Raw genomic sequence first — 19305 nt, forward strand, 5'->3', positions numbered from 1 at the left:
AATTAGATTAAATTCGTCTCCACTTTGCTAGGCGGCTTGCTCCTGTTTTGCTTGTTTCCCTTTCATGTGCGTGTTAGAAACACGCAGAACAGCTAGGCTATAACACTAACCATACAGTATATACTGTATGGTGCTATAATCGAGCTGTGTTGAGTAGATTAAGTTTTTTTTTTCCTCGGTATATTTTGAAAATGAAAAGGTTATATTTTTGAGGGTCGTCGGTATATTTTATCGAAACATCCGCGGTCACACTGATACACATATTTTACAGTGCGCTTGTGTGCGCAAATAAAAAAAAAATCTGAATAAATTTGTGGTGGATTTGGGCGCTCCGCTGCGTGTTTTTTTAATTAATTAATGTTCGTTGTTCGTGGGAAAAAAAGAAATATACAAATTGTTGAGTGCATCGTAGTGCCTGCAGAAAGCAATGTGTGCACATATAAAATATATTATTGAATTGTACTCCCTTGTATACACACTGTTTTGGGCGCGTCTCTTTTTGTTCCCTCGTCCGAGTGTGTGTTTGTGGCCGTGCAAGCAGAGCCACACCGCGTCAGCTAAAATAAATATACTGCTCATATGTTTATGTTCTAAAAGAAACAAAGCAGTGTTGAATCAAGCAATATGTTAATCAAATATTGAAACAAGTGTCCAAATTGGGATTTTTTCGTTGTATATTCGCTCGTTGACGCTCGGACACACAAACCCATACACCTACAAATCACACACACACACACATGCAGCAATACCGAAACGAGATTTTGCAAGTCGCGTCCGTGTAGCTGTGGCTGTAGTTGTAGCTGTAGCTGTGGTTGCTTGTGCATCTACAATATTCAATTGTTTACTGCTTGGCATAGCTGGCTTCGAGGGCAGGAAAAAGCAACAATATCTGTGAGCAACAACAAAGGTGTCACAGTGGCCAGCCTTCACATTTCCACCTGCCTCTGCATCTGTGCCCGTTGCCGTGTCTGTGACTGTGTGTGAAGCATAATAGGAGGAATTTGAGGTCTCCGTTTTTTTGTGATTTCCAATGTGAAAAGCTACAAGTGAAAGTGCCAAGCCCTGCTTATCTCCGCTAATTGATATTAGACTGGCACAAAGTGGATTACACCCTTACCGAACAACACCCATCTGCATAATCACCTCTGGACTAAACAATAATAAGGTATGTTTTTCACCAAAAATGTGTGATAATAGAATTAATCACAGCTAAATATCGCTTCAACGCTGCTGCTGCGTGAATCAGATGCTGTAAGTTCTCGCTTCCGCCTTCTACATTCAACTCGCTGTAGGATCGTGCTTTCTTCGGTTATGTACTATAGTATTCATTTTCTATACAATTAAATTTATTTCTTCAGAACTTAACATAGTAACTTGTGAGAACATAGCATTAAAGGTTGAGAGTTACAAGCTAGGAGGACTTTTTCAGCTTAGAGTCTTTTTGTCTGTCTGTCTGTCCGTCCGTCTTCGTGAGTGCCTAGTTCTCAGAGACTGTAAGAGCTAGAGCAACCAAATTTTGTTTCCAGACTCATGTGATATAGGTTAGGCTACACTGCTACAAGTGTATTTCAAACATTCTCGCTGGCACACACTCTGCCGTATGCAGTGCGCGACCTTTCGCAGAAAAGATGTATAATCTACATTGTAGATGTAAAATCTACATTAAAGATGTATAATCTACATTTTAGATGTAGAATAAACATGTTAGATGTAAATGTAGATGACAGATGTAGCAAAAAAAATGTAACATGTACATTTTTTTTAAATTCTACATAAATCATAAGCTTACAAATTTGTATACTGACTGAGTACGGGTATAAAAGTAGAGTCGCGTCCAAAGAAGCGACTCACACGTGCTTTCTCGTTTTTTTTTCTAAAACTATATAAAATATTAAATATTTTTAAAATGTAATTTACATCTTTAATTGAGTTATCCGCGGAATTCGAGGGCAGAAGAAGCAACGGCGTAGGTCACGGGGAGGAAAACACCGAAGAATGACATTTATAGGCTGTCCCCATGTGCCTGGGATAAGTTTCATTTATCTATTTTCGGGGTTTCTCTTCATTCTCGATTTCTTTTGTCAGTTCATTGACTGGGGGAGACACAATTTTTTGTAGTTCATTGAGAGAAGTGCGTGAAAATTAAATCGTCGCGTCGTAGGCGATAATCAGTACTTAAAGTTGCATCTAATACTAGAGAACGGTAGACGTTTCGAGTACGTGTCGATGAACCCTTTGAAGAACAGCGAGCAAAACAAATGCGAGTCCGTTTCTGAGCCCGAGCGCGAATATCAATGTGTAAACAAGCAAGAGAAACCCCAAACGGAAGCAAAGGGAAATAAAGCAGAAGCGGTGGCACCGTGGAACCCGTTGTTCTGCTTCAAGATATGAAGCTCAGCTGGGCTTGACTTCGATTCGTTTATTTCCTCAGCTCTAGCGTTCGTTTTCATTTCGTCTCGGTATAGCAGAGGTAAATACATAAATAAATACATATGTACGTACGTAAGTACCATACATGTAGGTTGTTCATTATTGGGAATTAAATAACTTCTTGTTCAAAAGCACTTTGAGAGTTTTCGTACGGGTACTAGTGTGTGGAAGAGTATTAGCCGATGTAACCTGTAACCAGAGTAGTGAGCAGTGAGAGGGAAATTATATTGTAATTACTATTTCGAATGGTGGCAATATATACAATAAGTATGACATAAGCACTGCAGTCGTCTCTGTCACTGTCAATCCACCATCCACCAGCCATCCGCATACAAGTTGCGTCGCCAGACGCTTGCCAAATAGTCGACTTAGTTAACTAAACACCAGAGCAGAGCAAAGAAACATTCGCCACATCCAAAACGGGAATTTGCCTGCGGCCAGCGGCAGCAGAAGCCAACCAGTTTGGCTTGCGGGCAAATGCCGTTCGTCCGTTGTTTGTGTTTTCAGAAACCCGAATCGTGTGGAATACTGAAACTTACAACAATGTAGTTGGAGCTGAAGCTGAGCCATTAAGTGTCGCTATTTCTGCCTTTTCTTTCTCTGTTTTGCTTTTGTGTGGCGAGCGGAAATTAAAATTGATAAATAATTTATTGAGAAACGGAAAGTTTCTGGGGATGGGAGACTTTTTCTGATTAACACCCTTCCCCGACCCGACTATCTCGCGCATGCCGCAGAGTGAAGGATGCTCTTCCTAGCACTCTAATGGCGAAATTTTCATTAGAAACATCGAGAGATAACGCGACAAATAAAACAAAAAACATACCTATCAGCGTCTTCGGCTTCCCCAGCTTGAGCTGCGACTACCGTCCGTCAGTTCGTCCACTCATGATTGCTCTGAGAAGGTGACGCAATGAAAGCAAAAAAGACAAACTTATATGTGTATATGTGATGTGTATGTTTGCATGCTTTTTAAAATATATAAACATTTTGTTGTTTTTTGCGAGGAGGCGAGAAGACAATTCACAAGTAAAAGGTCAAATTTGTTCACTGGACAATAAATGTTGCGAGTCCAATCGCGGCATTCACCAGATAGAAAGAAACGACCGGAAGTGCTTTGGTCCTGTCGTGACCCTCTCGGCAGGCCCTCGTTGTTCTCCATATTCAAAGCAATAGCAGCACACGCCTCCACATTTTGATTCCGAAAAAAAAACCATTTCAGGTGGTCTCGAGACTTAGAAAACTCTTGTTGCCAGGTGACAATAGGAGTTAGATGTGGTTATTTGGATCGACGCTTGACCACTGGCTGCCTTAAGCTCATATTACTAGCTACTAGCTACTAGCTAGCTATACTTGCTGTTTGTGGGTCAGTCAGTCCGCAGAAGCAGAACACATTAAATTTAAACAGGATCTCTGACAGAAAGAGAAAGAAAGCTATCGCAGGGCAAATTCTTCAATTTGTTTTTTTTTGTATTGGATGCCCTGCACAAATCAGAGGCTAAAAGCCACTCCGAACCTATTTGCGCGCTCTGCGCCTGGATGGTGGGCGCCTGTCGTAGATGGGGCGTCGAACCTGAGCATGTCCTTGCCAGGGGTGGCCTCGATTGCGGCGCAGTAACCGACGACGGCGACGACGACGACGAGCAATCGTGTAACGAGTGAGGCGTGCCAAGATGCGCTGCAATAAAATAGAGAATCAAGAGCTATGATAGGATAATGAAGGTATCGTCGTTTACTTCTCTTTCAAACAGCCTCTTCTGGGCGACTGTTAGTACATCCCAGAGAGTAGGAGCCTCCTGAAGGAGTCGCAGCAGTCCGTAGCTGGGCTTCTTGCGCTTAGGAAGCGCAAAAAGTTTATATACGGATGCGGGGCCACCAAGCTCGGCTCGTCTACAATGTCCCTGGCCCTAATCACTTTCATTTCCTGTATCTTCTAAAGTGTATTATGTATTGTATAAATTGTGTATGCAGATATTTTTGACTGTGAAACGTAGAGCAAACAGCGACAAAAGACTCGAGGTTGCTCAGATCCAGTCTCGATAGGTTCGAATGCGAATATAAATATACTGGGACGCAGAGTGGATAGGACTGATAAGACGATACTCCGCGGTGCATCCGTCCAATTAAAGTCCAGACACAGTGCTGTGCACTCTGAGGCTCTCACCAACCGCCTGGGCAAGCACTTTCCTTGATCGCGCAGAGCTTTCGTGATCGTTGAGTAAACATTTCAGTAATAATCCGCTCGTGGAAACCACAAAAGTCTCGCCCAGGGAAAAGCCAGCACTATGGAAACTTTAATCGTTGGTTGGGGATCAAAACTGTTTTAAAATTTTTAAGCAAGACAAATATTTGAGCGATGGATTGGTGTGGAATCGAGTGGAACGACAATGCCAACCCTACACCCCCTGTACCACCCAGTTTGTCTTGTAACCCAACTTTCCCCATAGTCAAATGATAAATGATGGCCATTATTCTTTTCGTCTTACACTCTGCACTCCCTGTCTTCGGCTTGTGCTCCCCAATGCAATGGAAAATTAATGCTGTGTGACAATGCGCCCGCTCATAACAGCTTAGGATTGGCCCTGGACTCTCTTGATAGTGTAGCTGACTCACGTGACAATCATGGTACGTCGGAAAGCTTTTAAAGCTTTGTCTATCTATATTTTGGACGGAGCCTGTTTCTGGGTTTCAGTGAATGTACATACGAGTATCTGCATCCAACTGGCATTGTATCTATATCTCTGTTGCCTATGTGCGGTGTGACTCGAGCCGTTTACTGCGGTTTTATTAACCGAACCGCTGCGGAACACGAACATCTAGCTTTGGATTTTCAACCGAGCGTAATCTACCGCTATTCGACATCTCAAACACATAACTGTTGCGTTGCTTGCCTTTTTTTTTTGTCTCATAGTAGTTTGTAGTAGTAGTTCATAGTAGTTTGGCTTCCAGATCGACTTAAGCTTAAGTTATTCTATAGAATTGTTCAGTTTATTATTTATTGCGTCCAAAGTTGAATTTTTAGTGTTTTTAAAATGGTATTAACAAGTTTTTTTTTCTAATTATTTTGTGCAGAAAAAATGACTTCAACGTTCAACGAAATTCTCTATCCTGCCTTTTAAAGTTTCCTCCTGTCGTTCCTCTTGAAACTCGCCTTTACCTGTAAATACGTATCCAAATACGTATGATCCATTCCACTGCAGCAGAATAATGCTGGGAATGCGACCAACTGACTATTTTACCGATCTGTTATGATGTGTGCGCTCTGTTGTGACTGTGGCAGCAGCTGCAGCTGTAGAAATTGAACATTTTTAATTTTTATTTAACAAAACGACGGGCGACCAAGCGATCGCATGGAATTGCTTCAATGCCATCAAACGTTTTCCCTGTCCGTCCAAAGATCGCTGACATGCTGACATGCTCTTTGTGGTTTGTGTGCTGAGTATGCTCTGTATGGATGCCTGATTGGATCATCTGTAATTGAAGCAAAGGATAAGATCTAAGCATCTATCTTTTTGGGAACCATGTTGTTTGAGTCTGTCCAGGGCTTGTGTTACCTTTGCTGCAGCGTATGCTGATCCAGTTTATTATTCAATTCCATGTGTGTGACGTGCCGCTCACTTCCGTTAATATCAAGAACAGGTAATGCCCAGAGCAAAATCGAATATGTATGATCATATATGTAGAACAAATGGAGATGTATGCATGGTGGAACATTTATTGATTGCTGGCTCATGATTGACGTTTTACATGTCTGGCTTTACACATGGGCGTGTCCTTAGCGAAAGAGGTTAAAATTTAACTTGCAGATGGATGGATGCTGTTGATGCTAATTGGCATTAAAATCTTTTGACTTTTATTTGACTCAAGTTCACGTGGGGTCGAACGTTAGGTGAAATTAAAAAAAAAGAGCTCGCAGGAGCTCCTACACCCGAAGAAATTAAAGCCGGATAAACCGTGGATCAACCAGAACACACCAAAACATAAAAACAAAAATATAAAACATACATACAAGATTATGTATACAAATAAAAAAGAATAATTCGAGCAAAAAATTAATTTTTTTTAGATAGGCCGACTATTTATCATACCGAGTCGTTATTACCGGTATTACCGACCTCATACATACCAGCTCTTTCCGATCAAAGAATCTTCCCGAGAGCGGTTCCGAATTCCGTTCGATGACCTGACGCTGTGTTCCAAGAGACTACTTCACAGCTACAGCTGGCGCACCATATGTTAAGTAAAAATAATAAAAAACCCAATATCTCATTAAAGAGCTCTTAATGGATACCACCAAAAAAAAAGTTGTAAATTTCTTATTTCCGAAATAGCGATTTTTGTGCTACATTGAACATTTCACCCACTGCGGGAAGTCCGGTGTCCGCTGTACGCCGAGCGTCCCCTGTACACCCTGCGGCACTGCGAGTGCATCTCCTTAGAAGGCTCCTATTACAGATCGTTGAAAACCATTTAAGCATCTAGTACGGACCAGGATCCCATTTCACTGATAATCCCCATTCAGCCGATTCCAAACGACAAAATCTGTACCTTGCACAAATACTCCCTTCTCCTACTTTCGCGGTGTTCTCACGCTGTCAAGGAATACAATTTGATCGTTGTGGTGTGTCAAGTGGACTCGTATCTGACTAGAGGTATTCAGTCCGCCGGTAAGGATCTACAGTACTAAAAAAGAACAGAAAAGGCACTGGTATTGCAATGTAGCGATGGATTAAGCGCTGATCAATTCGCAACAGCGGGTATTCCAGATTATAAACAAAATAATGTGCTTTCTGACGGCCCTTAGTCGTCGAATGAGTATATTATTTTTAATGCCGCCCGCATTCTTGTCTGCCTTTACGTTCCGTTCATCGGAAGATGGCCCAAATGTTATACAATTTTAATTATTACAGCGGACCATGTATCTGTGTGTGTGCGTGATATCCGATTGCCACCAATTGTTATCATTCATCAGCCCTCGCTCCAACAATAAGGGAGAACGGAAGGCGAAAGGGTGTCTGCTTGGGTCCAGCAAGGAATGTCTGCCGCTTCTTTCCCGTGCCGTCCCTTTTAATAGAATGACGCTTTGGGTCCAACAACATACTGTGCGGAGTGTAGAGGAATGAGCCAAGTGGCATAATAAAACGTTGCCACCGCATTTGCCCACTTGAGCATGCTCTCCAGCCAAAGTGGAGAACGACATTCCACAACGCAACAGTTTATTTTTTGGGGGTTTTAATTAACCCTACTACCGTCACACATCTCAACGTCTGTCTCGTCTATGTATTGCCCCTATCTTCCACATTCCAGATCCCAGATTGGACTTTAGACAGCAGCGCTCCTACTTTTGTCCTTCGAATCTTTCTTGGAGTATTGCTATGTCGATAGTATTCGATAGCTTATAAATCAAGCAGAGAAATGAATGCACAATCACACTCGTGAATGTGTCATTGATAATAATATTTATTCAAACACACATTACATAGATACATGCATGTGTACATATGTACATACATACATATGGCGCTGTGGGTGGATCACTCGCTTTGTGTGAATCACCTGCGGACACAATGCGCAATGTTTGTACAAACCAGCACCGGGCGCGTGTGCGTATAGCACACATAGAATAGAATGGGGGCACACAGAAACACAGAGGATGTTGAACGAATGGGCCAATGATGATAAGACAACGTTGTCGAACAGCCCCATTCCCGGGGAGGGTATGCCTCCGGATCTTTGCACCTGGTAAGCTCCGAGGCACCGCACCCTTGCCAAAAAAACAAAGGTTTCACTATTCCTCCATTTCACACTCCGAAAGAAAGCCAAGTTAAAGTCGATGGTCCAGTCCAAAGGGCAATGAATGTCACAGCAATGAATGTCAAACGAAATAAATGGGTCAAGGCTGTGCCCCCTGTGTGGGGGCTGTGTGGGGGATTCGTACTTAATCAATCGTACGAGTATCTACCATATTTTAGAAAACATTCCTACGCTCAAGAACAGTGCAGCATTTACGAAAACTGCCTACCTCAACCTCTACCTCATCGCAATTTATAAGAAAATTCCTAATTGACATCAACATTTGTATTTGTATCTTTCCAGCCTCTGCTTCAGTGACAACAAATAACAAAAACAACATACAGAAGTGCTAGTACGGCAGATATGAGGGCCACACGTTCCATGTCATTGACTGAAGCCTCCGCCAGGTCAGAAAGATGATGAGCAGCCCATCAACATCAACCAAAACACAGCATTTTATTCGGGAACACATCCACGTGCAATTGAAAACGAAAAAATTTCGATGATTTCGCCACTAGAAGGAGCCACAAACTAAACCTCACTCCGGAAATTCCGAAAGAATCCAAGTGGGAGCCACTCTCACTTTCCTCCTCTCGCACCTCTCTAGCCATCAAAATGAACTCCGTCATATCTGCATTTAAAGGAAAAAAGAACAGTGCGGCAAGCGGCAACACGCTGGTTGCATCGAACGGCATTGTCGGCGCACCTTCTGCCGATACAAAACAAAACCAAAACAGTGGCCTGATCGGTGTCGGCATCAGCATAGCCAGTGTCAGCGGAGGAGTGGCCCAGAAGAAATCGGTGGCACAGAGCAGCGGCTACCAGTACCTGCGCCACATCCGTGAGATAGAGACTGCCAACAAGCTGCTATCCCCAGTCGTGGTAGTGGCGGAAGACACGGCTGGCGCCGATGTGGTGGATCACTGCCTACCCACCACCGTGCGTCTGTCCAGTGCTGAGTCCTTTTCCGACTTCAATATGAATGGAAAGAATGTTGACGCTGTGGGGGCAGCTTCCGCCCCCATAGAAAATGCAAACATGGAGTTCAACGACTCGTGGGTCGCCCCCCAACTTCCAGCAACAGGGACGGCGGATGACGAAGACATTTCGGAGTTCTCGGCTGCCGCCTGCAACAGCACCAGTAGCTCCAGCGAGCACAGCAACAGCACCGTGGTGCACAGTCCAACGGTGGCGGAGGGCACCTGCACTTCGGCAAGCCACCCCAGTCCCAGCCTGAGTCTGCACAGCTCCTCGTCCACAAACTGCGGGATCACTAGCCCCCCGCGCAACCAGAGCCATTCTTTCATGGCTATCAGCTGCGAGACGTATTCGACGTCCACCACAACCCTCTCCTCGTTTGGGTCGGACCTGGGCCTCGGCCATGACAACTTCCAGTCCCAGTCGAATGTCTGCAGCGAGTATGGATCCTCACAAACGACGCCATTAACCTCGCCCGTGGCAACACCGCGTCACGTCATGGACGATAGAGGGGCGGTGGCAGGGAATGGAAATTATATACCCGCCTTTTTAATGGCTGCACCGGTCACATTGCCCCTCAGCGGCGGCCCTATGTCTACCACGGCCGTGTCGGCTGTCAACTCAGCGGCCAGTACACCCAAGCACACACGCTGCTCGAAGCCACGCCTCAGCCTGACCCGCGTGTTCAACCACTCGATGCCCTCGGTTCATGGACGACCCAATCTCAGTGTGGCACTAGGCGACAGGCTCGATAGCGGACTAGCGGCCACTGCCGGACACGGTGTAAATGGTCCGCCAAAACGTATCTCCACACACCAAAGAAACTTGAGTCTGGATTTCAGGTGAGTCCTCGAATGTCCTTCGTCCTATTCTGCTTATATTCCATGTGGCAAGAGTCCTTTAGTCCCATCGTATCGTTGTTATTTGTGTTTTCGATGTTCTAATATGGCGACGCTACAGAAAGCGAAAAGCCTTTTTCTCCACACACAAGCCGGCACTCGGTGCCACGGTCTGTTCAACTGTTCCCCGAAATGAGTATCAGGGTGTGCCTTTGCATGTGGCCCTCCTCAACCTGTTTCGTACTGAATGGCGTTGTCGGGCCACTTTTCAAGCCTCATTCATGTAGCTACGTCACTGGCCCCGCCAACACGCCAGGCCAATACGTCTTGGCCAAAACTATCATGTGTTTTAACTGTGGTCTTGCTGTACGGCTCAAATTCAGAGGCTGCAAGGTTGCACAAATATGTGAATAATTTTCTTTCATATCAAACACCATCTATTAATTTTGGCTATGTAATTCTGTCATAGCATGGAAAACGTGCTCTTGACTCCGGCTCTGGCATCGGAAATATGGGGTAACGGTGCGGTACAGCCGCGGTCAAAATAATAGTAGTGCCAATATGACTTTTCATATCCTTAATAAAAGGACTTACAAGCACTTCCCCAAAAGAATTTTAGTTTTTTTAGAGACTATTTTAATTGCAGATTTTTATAATAGAAAACAACTTAAAATAAATTTTTAGAAAAAATTAAAATGATGAAGTACCTCAAACACGAGTCGGTCAAAATAATAGTAATGCAACTTTTCATAAGAGACTACGATCTAACAAAATTTTCTGAGAGTGTACTTTATATCCAATACAAAACCTTTATATTCCAAGTTAATTAAAAATTGAGTAGCCTATGTCATTTCGGTCGATATTGGAATGTATAAATGACGGTCCAATATGTTTTTAACACATACATATAATGGTAAAATTACGTAGCTGGAAAATCAAGCCTAAACCATTGTTTACGGTGACGCAGTTTTTTCGGTTTTTGAAGTATTTTTTGTGGAAAATTTAGATAGCCGTGGTCGTCTTAGATACAAGGATACAAAAAAAAATGTTTGGAGTCGTTTGAAAATAAAGGTTTCCTCCACTTTTACAATGGTCAATTTAGGTAATCCCTAGCAAACTTCAACCTTGGGACTGCATGTTTTTTTTGCCAGTAAACAGTTCTTCCTTAGGCTTTGTGTCATTAAATTATAACCTTTAATAGTTTAATTGTTTTAATACTATTTAAAAAATTAAACATTGATTTTGAGGTCGAAGCAGGAGCAAAATGGTGTCCCCTCGCCTGTCGTAATGGTTGAGCTACTTATATTTTCCTGAATAACTTCGTTGAGCAACCATTAGTATTTACCATCTCGAAACATTACTTTCTTACTGAAACGAGTCCTTTAAGCACGAACCCTTTTTCGCTCTATACTATAGAGTCCATAGAAACATTGATTTTGAGGTCGAAGCAGGAGCAAAATTGTGTCCCCTCGCCTGTCGTAATGGTTGAGCTACTTATATTTTCCTGAATAACTTCGTTGAGCAACCATTAGTATTTACCATCTCGAAACATTACTTTCTTACTGAAACGAGTCCTTTAAGCACGAACCCTTTTTCGCTCTATACTATAGAGTCCCTAGTGTTTGCCACGCCCCATGACACCGGTACCAAATGACCAAAAACTAAACTAAAGCTTGAAACTGTTAAATAAACCATTCAAGTATTGATTAACAATGAAAGCTTTGCAAAAAGTGCAGTAGATTTCATAATTTTCAAAATTTTTGGTAGCACTACTATCATATTGATCGCATCAAAGTGGTGATATTTATCGAAAAATCTCGAAATATAACGGAAAGAAAAGGGACACGCTAGTATAACTTTATAGTCAAAGGACAAAAATGCTTAATAGTTGTACGAATAAAGAAACAAATTCGATTGTTGAAGGAATAGCGGAAAAAATGATCAATACGAGTATGTAAATCCATTAGTAGCACGTTATTTTAACATCAACTGTACATACATACATATTTATGTATCTCTGTGTGGGGCACCTGCAGATGACGTGCCACACCCTGGTTTTTTCTGGGTGCGTGCGCCGTCAAATAAGTATACTCCGTGGAGCTTTCCCTGTCCCACCCTGTCGCACCTTGTAATAGGTAGCAAAAAAACAATCGCTCTTCCACCCCAAACCGCTCTCTATCTCTTTTTTAAACTTTTTTTGTGTTACTCATGTTTCACGTCATGAGTGCGATTTGATCCTTTTGCGGCATTAATCTTTAATTTCGTTAGCTCCTCCAGTCGGAGCCCCCGCTTTCTGTTTTCTCTTGATACAGAATGGCTCGAGGCACTTTAAGCCCCCATCCATGGGTGGAAAGGAAAACTACTCAAAAAACTGCAAAATGAAACATTGGCAACATTGGCCGTACGGGACGGCTAGTATTTGCACGGAAGCGCAGCGTCTGTCCATATCTCCGACAATCGGAGGATAAGGCCATGTTCGAGTGCTGAAAGGAGCTGAGTTCCAGCTGCTGTCGCTGAGTAAACCTGCACTATTGATGACATTTGAGGCAAACAAGCGCTAGTGATGAAGGGCCAGAAATCTGGCTCGCAGACACAACGCGCTTGGTCAACATTGAACCCGTAAAACCGGATACGTGTTGTGCGGACGGAGCTACGGATCTAATAAGCCGGCAAAGTCAATAAAAACTCAAATATCAGGTCCATGGAACGTGCAGTAGCGGGTGAAGAAGAGTAATAGGAGATATCGGGAACGGAAGAGGGGGAACCATCTGTAAATAAATGCAAATGCGTATATAATTGATAAAACGAGACAAATAAGGAGGCTTGCCAGACACGACGTCAGCGACTTGGAGTAACCATCTTCGGCAGATGGTCATGCTACCCGCATGCGAAATGACGTTGGCCAATCGATCAACTTGGGAGCGCCTGCCCTGCTCTGCATTTTGACCAAGATTTCTGGTAAACGTTCTGGCTGCTGCACATGTAGGGCAATGCCTAGATGTAGGGAAAACCCGCGCCCCGCTGAAGGTCAAGCCTATGGAGCTGGCTATCAAACTTTCCCGCTTATCGTGGCCGCTGAGTACACTCCACTTAACACATTGACAGAGATACGCTGATAACGTTGAGCACAGAAAAAAATCTCTGCTTAGCTGCGACAGTGACGTTTGAATCCCTCCTCGCAAAAAGGCCCAAAAGCTTTAAAAATCAGCTGTGAATAAAAGCTCTTGGTGTTTTTGTTTTCACTTGTTCTCTCGGATCGAAATTTCTCTCCGCCGCTCGTATTAAACGCAAAAATGAGTTCCCCTCGCTGTGGCTTCGCACTCGGCATAGGTCTTTACGGTGTTGTGTGGGTGTTTGTGAAAATGTGTGTGTTTTTGTGTCTGTGTTTCTTTGTGTTTCACGCGCATTGTTTTCTATAATACATTGGTATGTGTTTGTGTGTGGAACTCCCGTCAGCATGTGGAACGTTGTTAATTTAATTTAAAGGGCGTCCGTCTATCACCGTTCTATCTATCCCTATATAGCTGTAAATAGTTTCGACCGATATGATAACCTAACTGCGACGTAGGTTAGCTCCAATTGTCTTGTGTGTGTCCCGTGTCCCTGCTCCTGCCCGTGTCTGTGGCAGTCCGAAACATATTATGTTTGTCAAGAAATCTTAGCAACAGATACACCAGTATATACATATTTTGATTTTTTCACTACTATCAAACTTAAGTACTAACTTTTTTATGCCCTGCAGATCCATGGGGATATTGCTGCCACCAGTCTCTCAGGTGACCAATACACGCATTAATCACACCCAGCATCATCGCAATCGCAGCCTCGACAGCGCCCTGCAACGCATACCAGAGGTGAGTGTGAGGCTAATTGTGGTGACAATTAGTGGCTGTGTTTTGCCTGCCCCTCCATCAAACCCAAACATCCCAAAGAAAATGTCAGCGAATAACCTTGTAGATGGCGCCCGTTTCACCCATCATACACCGACACACCTAACGCCTACCGCCACATGTATGCACTTGCCAAAAGCAGTAAAACCTGGAAAGTTTCTAAGTCTTTATCTAAGCCCGTGTCTGTATGTGTGTTCTGGTGTGTTTTTGCGTGTATGGGTGATGCGCTGTGTTTATTTATACTTTTATCGTTGCCGTTGGCATTGTTATTCACATTTTGCAATCGCTGTTGTGCTTAATATTTGTGTACTTTTCTGGCTATCAAGACCAGGCAGTTACAAAGCAAGGCACAGCACCGGTGCGATTGCCAGCTCCCCGTTCTTCCAAACTGTGAAGAAGTGCCACAATCCTCTGCAGCTGCAGGGCTCCTCCGGGAGAAGTCTCTATTTAGGCTATAATTATTTTGTAGCTTAAATTATATATTTGTGTACTTATCGCTCACACAGGTCGAAGTGTCATCTCCCAATGCCGATACCGAGAACACATTCTGCTCTCCAACGTCCATACTAGGTACGAATATGTGCACAAGGATTTCCACCACAGCGGCAAGTGTAACGGCTGCCCTTTCCCCTCCAACGACACCCTCGCCATCCATCACATCCATGGCGTCTTTAGCACCGACAACCCTAACACCGAAGGTGAGCGGGCAACATCTAGTGCAACAGAGACAGAAGCACCAGCCATCGATTTTTTTGCATGCTCCCTGCAGGCCCAGTGTCGGTAAGTATCAGCATCCTTAGTGCCAGATACATATGTCATAGCAGGTTCTAACACATATCCCTCTTTCAGTGGAGGCCTGTCCGACGTTGCGAGTGAGACCCAAGTCCAGCGACTCGGTGGCAGAGTCTGTTGGGCCGGAGATGGTCGGCGCCATAGGCAGTGGCACCAGCAATGGAGAAAACAGCAGCAATAATAGTTGCAGCAGCGCTGGCAGCAGCAAGAAACGAGAGGATCTCACCAGTCTAGGATCAGACGACTCTGGTAAGTTTTTAGAAATTAAATCGAAAACAGACATGGCTTTGCTTTTCTGTAGAGTTTTCCGTAATCATGTCGGCAGCCCCTATTCATTAATACACTTCCTCTTGATTGTAGGCATCATATGTGGCTCCGAGTCGGACCAACTATCCTTGAATCGCATATGCCACTCACATGAATCGCTGGATTCTGGTGAAATGGATGCGGACGCAGATGCAGATGCCGAGGAGGCGTGCATAGATTTGATCGAGACGACATCCGTAGACGAGGAGTACAACATAATGAAATCGGATCATCAGTGTTTTTATCCTCGACACGAAGTCTCCAACGAAATTGACTGTCGCACTCTGCGTCCATCACGTAAGCAAAGGCGCCAGCAGCAGCTCGCTTTGGAGCATGCCAAGCAGATGTCGAAACATCAAGAGCGTAGCGTAGATGCTGGTGTTGACGACAGGACCCGATATCGCGTCATGAACATGTCTCGGGTGGCCATCAATATAGAGCTGGGAACGCCGCCCAATGAAATCGAATCAGTGGACGAACACAAGGAACCGGATCATGATTTTGCGGACTCATCGACAATTACTTCAAATACGCCTCTACCACCGCCCCTGCCCACGCCTACATCGCCAGCAACGCCAACGACGACACCCACACCTACAGCCACCCCCACACCCAATGAGAGCACCAAGAACGACCAGGTGCTTTTCAAGAACTTCTTCGGAGCCACCAAGAACGCCATCTTCCGCACGGCCCAAAGCATCATAGAGAACCATGAGAAGAAGAACGCGGCCAAGCAGAAGGTAGGCGAACAGCAGCCGGACCATACTTCCCCGACGGCCCTGCTAAACTCGCCGAGTGGTGCCAGCACATCCCCGCACGACCCTGTCAAGTCCCCGACGGACATTTCCAAAAAGAAAGAGTTCTTCAGTTTGCTCACGTCCAACTCCAGTAAGAAGGCAGCAGCCGCTGCTGCGGCAGCTGCGGCAAACTCAGCAGCCAGTACGCCAGTCGCCACCCCCACAGAATCGTCGACAGCAGCAGGAGACTCCAAATTGCATTTCTTGTCCGACTCATCAACCGATATGAAGATGAAGGAGCGTACGCTCAACCTGCGCCTACCTGGGGCGGACACTGAAGGCGCAATTGAAGGTGCACTTGCCAAGAGCACCTCCACTAACTCGCTGCACAATCTGAAGCTGCCCGTGCCTGGTGTGGTCAAGTACTTTATAAGCGAGCGAGCTCCAACCTCGGATGTGCTGCAGAAGCCCGAAAAAGGCCAGAGCGGACTGCTGCGTTTCTTCGAGTCGCCGGTCTTCAACATACACTTTGCTGTGCACTATCTCTTCTACTCGAAGGAGCCGGGAGTGCTCAGCTTCATTGGCAACAAGATCTTCAGCTTCCAGGACCAGGAGGTCGACCTATACATACCACAGTTGATCGTCATGTACGTACAAATGGATGAGTTGGCCGAGGTTCTGGACCCCTATCTCACCATTCGATGTCGCAAGTCTGTGGACTTCTCCCTCAAATGCTTATGGCTGTTGGAGGCCTACAACTACCAAATGGACTCGCTGGGTAACTCGCACAGTGGCACCCGAAAGTCCAAACTGGCGCTCATGAAGGAAATCTTCTCCAAAAAGGAACAGAAACATGCACAGAGCGAGATGAAGGCGGCCAACGAAAACACTTTCGTCGGTGCTGAGCCGAGATCGATTGTGGCCAACGCCAAGAAAACGCACTACCGCTCGCAGTCCGATGCCACTGTACTGCTTACCGATTCACGACCCCCACATACCCTTAGTATGTCCCACCGGATATATCAGAAGCCGCCCTTCAACACCCAAACGCTACTTACTGCGCCTACCAAACTGTGTCTTGGTGACCTGACCTCGGGGCATGCCTTCGACAACGGCTGCACCTGCTTTGAGACGGTGCGGGGCCAGGTGAACGGTTTGCTTGGCCAGAGAACGCTCTGCAGTTGCGGCGCTCCAAAGACTGCGCCGCAAAAGGAGTTCATGAAGGCCCTGATGAATGTGGGAAAGAATCTTACTTCGCTGCCCTCGAAGGCGGAGAAAACATCGGCATTGCGCATGTTCCTTAATTTAATCAACAAAAACCTGCCCGCAAGAGTTTGGCTACCCCTCTACTCGGACATTCCACACCACGTCGTTCGCATTACGGAAGAGAAGACTGCTGTGCTCAATTCCAAGGATAAGACCCCGTACATCATCTACGTGGAGGTGGTCGAGATGCCCGACATCTACACCTCCCCCTTGATACCAAAAATGATGCCGTCACTGCGGCACACCAAGAGCGAGGAGCACTTGGACGGATCCTGCCTGAACTCGCACCAGCACCTGAGTTGCAGCCGCACCTCCAGCTGCAGCAGCAGTCACCAGAGCTCAAGCTGCCGGCGAAAAAAGGCTGGCGATGGAGATGGCGGTTGCGGGGACGGTTGCTACCCACTCTCGCTAGGAGGCCTGCAGGTTCATGAGGATGATGTGTGGTCTCAGGAGGACGACGAGATCACGTCGCAGTACCTAAATATTCGAAAAATAAGCGAGAGGGATGCCGTATCGCAGATGTCACTGGACTCATGCGACTCAACTTACCAAGGTGAGTACTTAGCCAGAACTTACATATTGTCCAGAGTATAAATAGTACCGATTCCCGGGAATTGTTGCAGGACCACCCATTGTCTTCAACATTGGGGATGTGCGCTCGCGGCACTATAACAATTTAAGCTGCGAGAACACAAAATCGTTTAGCAACGATCCAGAAGATCCTTCGGCAGCGGCCCTAAAGGTTAGTACTCAACAAGGACACTCGATCTATTAGCTTTGAAATGTAATTCATTATTTCCACGCAGGAACCCTGGGATGAGAAAGAGAAGCTTATTCGCGAGTCTTCGCCCTATGGGCACCTGTCAAACTGGCGACTGCTTTCAGCCATTGTTAAGTGTGGCGACGACTTGCGACAGGAACTCATGGCTACACAGCTGTTGCAGGTATGCTTTTGATTGCTTTTGCACGTAATGTCATTATTATATTATTAGACTATTAAACCCTTTGCCTGTTTCTTTCAGATGTTCAAAATAATTTGGCAAGAGGAACAAGTAGACCTGTGGGTGCGTCCGTATAAGATAGTCTGTCTGTCAAATGACAGTGGTCTTATTGAACCCATCCTTAACACCGTGTCCCTGCATCAAATCAAAAAGAACTCTAACAAGTCGTTGAGGGATTACTTTATCGATGAGTATGGCACACCCACGGGCGAAAGTTTTCGCCGTGCGCAAAAGAATTTTGTTCAGAGCTGTGCTGCTTACTGTCTGATATCCTACTTGTTGCAAGTCAAGGACAGGTAATAATGAAACCTTCACACATTCACTTATAACTTCACTTATAGTCGATTCACCATATAGGCATAATGGCAACATACTCTTCCATTCGGATGGACACATTATACACATAGACTTTGGATTTATTCTGAGTATATCTCCAAAGAACTTGGGTAGGTACCTGGTGCACCCGACCCGTGGAAAAAGTTATCCTTATAAAGTAAATTGGTTTTGCAGGCTTCGAACAATCCCCATTTAAGCTTACGCCTGAATTCGTTGAAGTCATGGGAGGAACCAGCTCGGAACATTGGCGCGAATTCAATCGCCTATTGCTCGTGGGCATGATGTCTGCCAGAAAGCACATGGATCGCATCATAAACTTTGTAGAAATCATGCGAAGCAGTAAGTTCTTATGCAAAGTGCCCGCAAAAAATTATTTTACATGCAAACATTTCTTTGGTACAGATGCCCATTTGCCGTGCTTTAAAAATGGATGCTCCGGCACCGTACAGAATCTCCGCAAACGCTTTCATATGAATTTAACCGAGCAAGAAATGGAACGCAAGGTTGAGCAGCTTGTGCAGGATTCGTTGAAAAGTCTGTCAACTAAACTTTACGATGGTTATCAGTACTACACGAATGGCATATTGTGAGAACGGTTTTTTATGAAGATCTAAACAGATTTCATTAGCAATATACTATAAATGCCGATCTGATACCCAAAACTATGGACTGACTTTTTGTAAAAAGAATATTGTATATTATATAATACATTATGTAATACATCAGTGACAAACATAAACAAAACAAAAAAAAGAATGAAATTGTACCAAACCCAAATCTGTTATCGTAGCTTAAATTGTTCGTTGTGGGCGTTTACATTGTTGAATTATCGTAATTTGTATGTTGTCTAGCTTTTAAGATTCAGTGTAATTGCGGATGTAATTTTAGTCTGAGTAAGAAGCTAGTGTCGGTCTGTTAATGCAATTTGCAATCCTCCCGT

General features: G+C 44.7%; 2 protein-coding genes across 5 annotated transcripts; one reads left to right on the top strand and one right to left on the bottom strand.

Moving 5' to 3' along the window:
- The first annotated feature begins 292 nt into the window (after positions 1–292).
- On the top strand, positions 293–19184 carry LOC111073681 (phosphatidylinositol 4-kinase beta). 4 transcript variants are annotated; one of them, XM_022366121.2, is made up of 12 exons: positions 293–1165; positions 8524–10040; positions 13780–13891; positions 14434–14707; positions 14777–14968; positions 15080–17581; positions 17652–17770; positions 17835–17972; positions 18051–18325; positions 18387–18475; positions 18540–18704; positions 18768–19184. In XM_022366121.2, exons 2-12 carry the CDS (start codon positions 8836–8838, stop codon positions 18953–18955), a joined length of 5259 nt encoding a protein of 1752 aa, XP_022221813.2. In that variant the 5' UTR covers positions 293–1165; positions 8524–8835; the 3' UTR covers positions 18956–19184. The 4 variants fall into 4 exon arrangements, with proteins under 4 accessions (XP_022221813.2, XP_022221815.2, XP_022221816.2 ...); XM_022366123.2 differs by lacking the exons at positions 293–1165; positions 8524–10040 and adding an exon at positions 13505–13605; XM_022366124.2 differs by lacking the exons at positions 293–1165; positions 8524–10040 and adding an exon at positions 13692–13713.
- Positions 2691–4801, bottom strand: LOC111073689. The gene is given in 4 exon segments (XM_022366135.2): positions 2691–3189; positions 3254–4105; positions 4164–4255; positions 4258–4801. Coding segments are annotated over 3 exon segments (345 nt in total). The 5' UTR covers positions 4349–4801; the 3' UTR covers positions 2691–3189; positions 3254–3943.
- Positions 19185–19305: the final 121 nt, after the last annotated feature.

This window comes from Drosophila obscura, unplaced genomic scaffold (assembly GCF_018151105.1).
Source record: "Drosophila obscura isolate BZ-5 IFL unplaced genomic scaffold, ASM1815110v1 contig_200, whole genome shotgun sequence".
Lineage (NCBI taxonomy): Eukaryota > Metazoa > Arthropoda > Insecta > Diptera > Drosophilidae > Drosophila > Drosophila obscura.

Bases quoted from the DNA above. Each gene is read 5' to 3' on its own strand.
- LOC111073681 (XM_022366121.2), top strand. From the start codon at position 8,836: ATGAACTCCGTCATATCTGCATTTAAAGGAAAAAAGAACAGTGCGGCA. The intron at 17,771-17,834 runs GTTAGTACTCAA...ATTTCCACGCAG, and splicing joins CTTCGGCAGCGGCCCTAAAG to GAACCCTGGGATGAGAAAGA. The intron at 18,476-18,539 runs GTAGGTACCTGG...TTGGTTTTGCAG, and splicing joins TATATCTCCAAAGAACTTGG to GCTTCGAACAATCCCCATTT.